Source organism: Sitodiplosis mosellana, unplaced genomic scaffold, assembly GCF_009176505.1.
Source record: "Sitodiplosis mosellana isolate CC-2019 unplaced genomic scaffold, AAFC_SMos_1.0 Smas_scaffold_1, whole genome shotgun sequence".
NCBI lineage: Eukaryota > Metazoa > Arthropoda > Insecta > Diptera > Cecidomyiidae > Sitodiplosis > Sitodiplosis mosellana.
This window is the reverse complement of record NW_022595244.1, coordinates 8,693,136-8,699,873: the sequence shown is the minus strand read 5'-3', so window position 1 is coordinate 8,699,873 and position 6,738 is coordinate 8,693,136. Positions and strand designations below refer to the sequence as shown.

Sequence of the window (6,738 nt, the reverse complement as noted above, 5' to 3'; positions counted from 1 at the left end):
TCGATCGCTTTTTCTTTTTGACTGTCACATTCATTATTGAAAAACAATTTTACAATTATTGTAGAATTGAACCCGTGAGCATAAAAAGAACGTATTGACTCTTCGCCGATGAATACGAAACGCAAAAAAATCGCCGAACAAAGTGAAACACCAATCTGTTATTGGATCAATATGAAACATGAAATCGTTGGTCACTATTTTATTTACGTTGCGCTTTGTTTCGAAGCGCGGCAAGTGTTTCATTTTGTTCCAGTAACAGAACGTTGTATCATTTTGTTCGGCGACGCGCTCAATGTACTGTTTTGAAAAAATATGCATGATTTGATACAGTTTTGTGCGAGTGCAACATAAATTCTGTTCGCTTGAAAGTGAATCGTGAAATATCGGCTGACTATAGAAATTGTGTTTCACTTTAATTGAAACAAAAATGTTTGATACACTTTTGAGTCCATTGGTATGATGATTCATTTTAATGGTGGTTTTGGTCGTGATTTGTCTATGAAGTGAAAATTAACTGATAAGTAGCGCGAATTTCGATGTGCCGATAACACCAATAGAGCAGAAAAAAATACTATATGAAAATCGAAAAAAAAATTAAACTTTTTTTTTCGACTGTTGCCTATTTCGGATCGTCTACATGGGAAGGTTGTATGAAATCCTCGGAAAGCGGGTTCACGCCGCTGTGAATACATTGGTTTATAAAGTGAAATCTATACATGACCAAAACACGGACGCACAACACCCATTCTATTTCGCTCACACTTACGTGCAATTTTTACCCGTATAACAAAGTAGTCTGCTTTACTGTTAAAAAGATGTGCGCAGTAAAGAAACAAGAACGTACATGTTTCAGCAACGTTAAAATGCACGTAAGTGTGAGCGAAATAAAATGGGTGTTGTGTTAAAATGAATCATCATACCAATGGACTCAAAACTGTATCAAATCATGCATATTTTTCCAAAACAGTACATTGAGCGCGTCGCCGAACAAAGTGATACAACGTTCTGTTACTGGAACAAAATGAAACACTTGCCGCGCTTCGAAACAAAGCGCAACGTGAATAAAATAGTAGCCAACAATTTCATGCTTCATATTGATCCAATAAAAGATTGGTGTTTCACTTTGTTCGGCGATTTTTTTGCGTTTCGCATTCATCGGCGAAGAGTCAATACGTTCTTTTTATGCTCACGGGTTCAATTGTAAATACAATTTTACAACGAATTGTATTTACAATTACAATTTACAAAAATTGTAACAGTACTGTGCAACAGGCCCCAGAACAGTTACTATTTGAACGTTTCTTAAGACAACATTAAACCATGGACACGTCGTGGGAAGAATTGACATGAGCGCCATTAACCTCGCGCGGAAATAAAATGAAACACATAATATCAGGAGTGATATTTGTAACAATTTCGTTGATTGAAAGTTGATAATATCGATGATAATTTTATAAAATAATTGCTATTGTCTAGGAACATCACATTAGAATTGACATTACTGTCAAAACAACTCATCGGGAAATACTGACTTGAAGTTGGTTCGATAAAAATGTCAAAACAGTTTATCGACGATAGGAACAAAGCAAATAAAAAAAATTAAAGAAACATTTTTTATTACAACGGTGAATCAGAATGTGAACGTTCGAAGTGTGAAACATCTGTGTTCAAAGTGTGTGTTTACAATCGCTGTGAGGAAAAACAACGTTCAATGTGACGCACAAGTGATCATTTGTGTGTACGTTCCAGTAACTCAAGACTTTATTGTAATGACTGATTTAAGTCTACATCAAGATAAAATCCCCCCACTGTTAGTATCATTTTAGAACTGGAATCATTGATTTTTATATCAATCAGAATACAATTAAATGTGTCACTGCTACACTGCGTCTATATCATATATGATGCCTATATTTAAGCACTGTTCGCTCGAGTCAAAAGGCAAATGCAAGACTAGAGAGAAAATATCGTTTGAATTGATACATTTCAACGTTGCGGACAGCAGTTTCCATTATTGACACGGATACAAATGATCTTGATCAATTAGAGTCAAATCGTTTACTGGCCAAAAGAAATTTCCACTTGGAAAATTACTCTACACGGATCATTCACTATCAATGAAATGGATCGAAAAGGCTTTTTGGAATTATTTTTGATGAAGAAATACGGCTTACAAGTAATTATGTTTACAAGCGAACAAATTAAATGTCAATTAATAATAGCGAACAACAATAAACCACGAATTACTAAATTAATTTCCTACAATATGTGCGAAATGCATATTTTCGTTATCGCATATTGAAGCTTTGCTAAGCACAACCACACACATACATAAACGATTACATAACCGAGATTCTCGAGCTTGGCTATATACTTATCGAATCTATAGTATCGTACCTGCCGACAATATGCGATACTAAAAGTATGCGGACACCAATTGCTTTTACAACTAAATGAAAAAAATGTTTTTTTCAATATTTACGCATGACAACGTTCCATTTTAGGCCACTTATCCAGTGAAAGAATGCCCAATATGCATGGGCGGTTGTTACAAAAATCGCGTCAATTATAACTGCGATTATGATAAAACTAAAGTATTTGTTAATCACTTGACTACATTCCCACAATTGTAAGTGCTGAGTCTTTACGAGGCTCATAACATTGATAATTTCATTGGCCTCAAACGAGCTTATCTTCTTTGCCTCAAACGAACTTCTTTTCTGTATAATTTTCCGTTGGGCCTTCACATTTTGAATTATCAATGAACTAAGAAACGTGAACAAATCTACATGAAAAAACGTATGATACGTTGCTGCAACTCTGTAGAAATGTAGTAATCTGGACAACACTTCCAGCTCTCGTCCATAAAATGGTGATAACCACAGAAGTCGAATTGATGATGCGGCTAAATAGCAAATGACAATTATTATGATTTTAAACTTGATCCGTTTTTGAATGTTTTTCCAATCAATCTGTGTGCATGTTCGATTTTCCAGGGTGTCAATAACAGAGTTAAAAATCGTGCTGAAATTCTGAGTTCCCTTGGACATTCGAACACTTTGCGTAACAGCAATAAGACCTAGCAATATATTAACAAACATCAACCAATGCCGTACAAATGCATGATTGTCGTCGATATTTTTTAATTTCACGACCATAAACGCAAAACCACTGAATGTTATCAAAAGTATCGAAATAATGGTTGGCATTAAAAGAATAAACCGTTTGCATGGATTGCGATTCGGTAGCCTAGTATTTTGGCCGAATAAAAAGAACAGCGTGAAATGCCATTTGAAATGCCGACGCAATGTATCAGAACTTGAAATTCCCAATATCATTATTAACAGTAGAGCTTTAGTTTTGTTCACACGAATGTTTTTCCTTGGACAAAGTCGACTGTTTCCTTTTAAGAATCACTCAATAACTGAGTATGATTAAAACGAGGCACGTGTTACCAATGAAGTCGAAACAAAAGATCGATTTTGTTTCCAAGACAAAAGAGTTAGTTTCAAGGGTATTTTTCCAATTCAATGCTTGTGTTATAATGGGAAAAATCAAATCACTTAATCAAATTAAATATATTTGTGCCAAGATCGCTTAATAAACGAAGAAAAACGACACGCAGCCCTCTAGGCGAGGGACACGAAAAACAGTTATCGTACATATATTGAGCGGGCACTATCGATGCGTCCATTTGTGTGAGTGCGATTGTGTAAACGACAATGTTCGTGTTCAATATGTGACCTTGTTTGTGCTAAGCCGTGCTATTCAAGATCAAAAACATCAGACCAATCGTGTTTCAAGTCAATCGTGCCTAACACTAATTAATTAATTGGAAATCGAACTGATAAAATTTCTCATGCTAATCGTTTGAATGCCATACGCACACGTGCATTTATCTCAGAACAATAGTTCAATCGAAAAGCAAATGAGTAAAAAAAACATTTACGTATAGTTTGTTGGATGAAATTATCTGAATCCGCAAAGTAGATGAGTGCGCCGTAAAATGAGTTTGTTGCGGAGGCCATTGATTCGAGCATAATTGCGATAAGGCTCCATCCAAATTGTTTGTTGTACATCTCCACCACTTCCCATAATTTCAAATAAATGAATCGGGTTCGATACAAAGAAAGTGTCGAAAGTCGATTCGAGCGGCCGTAGTCAAAATCCAAAATAACTTGAGACCGAACAATTGATTCGCAATCATTTTTAAGGATCGCTTCATTCATGGAAATCAGAATGAATTTGAAGAGATTTGTGTAGAATAGAGCGTGTAATATTGCCATTGTTTTGTACAGTTGCATGGAGAAAATGGCGATTTCCGTGCTCAAATCGTACAGAATTAGAATGTTCATTCGAATAATGATCGTAATTGCTATTATTGTGAAACACACAGAAAAATCTCGAATGCACTCCGATTTAAATGCACACAGCCGAAACTGTGTTTTTAGTTTGATTTTGAGTGCATTGCATATGAAGAACAGCCGTTGGTTGATTGTTCGAACGCCATACGGACGAATTAAGCTCTCACAAATCACAACAAGATTCGGTACAAACGCAGTTAATCTCAATATTATAAATATGTACAGAATCGTGTTTCTTGCTTTTATTTTTTGATATTCAACATTTAAAAATAGCACTGAGCACCAGACAGCGTTTGCAATGAGCATCACAATTGGCAAGAACATCAAAATTTTTGATTTTATTCGATTCTTCACATGAAATGGGTAAAATGGCGTTTGACCAAATATGTAAAAGAACCCGTAAAAATACTTGAAATCGGAAAATGATACCATTTTTATGATGGTTTCGAGAGACTTCTATTTAATGCAAAGACAACTCTTTCACTGTGTACAAATTCAGAAATATCCAGTTTAAATTACTCGTATTTTCATTGGTTATAACAGATCAATATCATTAATAACTATATTCTTATAATAGCCTGTTGTAACTATCAAATCAACATTTAGTCATTCACACTTGATATAGTTATTACACTTAAGCAAAGAGCTATAATACGGGCAATTAGCTAAATGTGCGTCAACAAATAATCAATTGATATGAAATTATTTCCACCTATCTAGTGTTTAGTAAACCACGTGCAACACTGTTTACTGAACAAACATCAAAGTCATTTTGTCTACTTGTATATTGATCTAAGTAAAAATATGTACAGAAATGTCAATTGATAGAGATCAATTTCGGGAACAAGTTCCGGCTTAAGTAATTACTTATTGAGTGCGTGACAAACAAATAATATAGTGTTTGACTCGAAGGGGAAATCACTCTTTTTAACTGAAAAGTAATAGTTAGAGAAAAAAAGATTTGAAAAGTAATTGAAAGAAAAAAAAGTTATTGTAGAGGTAATGTTTGATAGAAAATTACATTTTGGATGTAATTTTTGGTCAAAAATTACTTTTGCAATTACTTTTTCTCTAACTATTACTTTTAAGTGAAAAAGTGTGATTTCCCCTTCGGTTTGACTGAAAAAAAACAAGAATGACGTCTTTAAAGAAATAAAAGCAATGGGTATTTACGGTTAATATAGAATACAAAGTCTTCAGAGCCGACGAAATAAAGGAAAATCACATACACGGCGTTTAGTGCGGCGACATTTGACTCGAGCATAAATGAAATGAGACTCCGACCAAAATATGTACTGAAGACCCGTATCGCATCCCATAGTTTGAAATGAACAAATCTGATTCGTTGAAAAAAAAAACCACTGATTGTTGATTCCAGCGTTGAAAATCGGATATTTTACATAAAACACTGCATGAAGTATGGCCATTGTTTTGTACGTTTGCATGATGAAAAACGCAATTTCGGCTGCTGTTTTATAAAGAGTAGGAACCGCTAACCGCGAACAATGTGTGGCTATTATAACCGTAATACATATGATAACATCGCGATAAAGTTCAGATTTGTATCTCCACAGACGAAATTGTGTCTTTAATTTTATTTTCAAAAAATCGCAAATGAAAAATAATCGGCTATTCGCGGCCCATACATCAAATTTTTCGAAGAAGTTCAAGTAAATCACAACGAAATTCGGCACAAATCCAATGAACTTAATGGTATAAAGCGCGGCAACGTTTGATCTCTTTATTGGATGATGGTCGGACATGAGAAGTACAAGCAAACAACACACAACATATTACAAAGTAATAAGTCCATCTTATTACAGTAATAAAATGAAAGTAATAAGTATAAAGTAATAAGTTACTTATTACTTTACTTTACACTAACATTACCTATTAACACCACTATTATTTAATCGACCATTCTTGAAAAAAAGCGCCCATCATCAAAATAGTCACCCAGCATGGGAAAAACGCGAAAATTGATGACCAATATGAGGCAAAGAACTTAGTAACAAGGAGATCACCTGTCCGGTCCAAAACTTCAAAAAAATCAAGATATCGAGAATCCCTTCAGCCAAATAAAAAAAAGTGATTTCTTACCGCTATAGCCACTAACATATAGAAGTAAAAAAATGTAATTCTTATTTACTTATTTCTTTAATAAGATGATGACCTATTACTTATCACTCATCTTATTACTTGTAATAAGATGAGTAATAAGTAATAAGATCATCTTATTACAGCAATAATATTGTAATTGTAATAAGATTGTAATAAGTCTCTTATTACTTTTTTGGTGCAAGAAAAATTGCTAAAAAAGATTCATGTAAAAAAATTTGTCAAATTTTGCAAGGCACATTTTTTTCAACATTTC

The 6,738-nt window shown here is 34.1% G+C and overlaps 1 protein-coding gene across 2 annotated transcripts in view; it reads right to left on the bottom strand.

Moving 5' to 3' along the window:
* Positions 1-4,851, bottom strand: part of LOC129573741 (putative gustatory receptor 98c) — a 36,539-nt gene extending 31,688 nt beyond the window's left edge. The window contains exon 1 of one of the 2 annotated variants that reach the window (XR_008688623.1): positions 2,483-4,851. Coding sequence is in view for 1 of the 2 variants with exons in the window: in XM_055454690.1 (XP_055310665.1) it covers positions 3,950-4,796 (847 nt within the window). In the remaining variant the exon portion in view is untranslated. The remainder of the gene's footprint in view (positions 1-2,482) is intronic. The other variant, XM_055454690.1, reaches the window with a different exon arrangement.
* Positions 4,852-6,738: the final 1,887 nt, after the last annotated feature.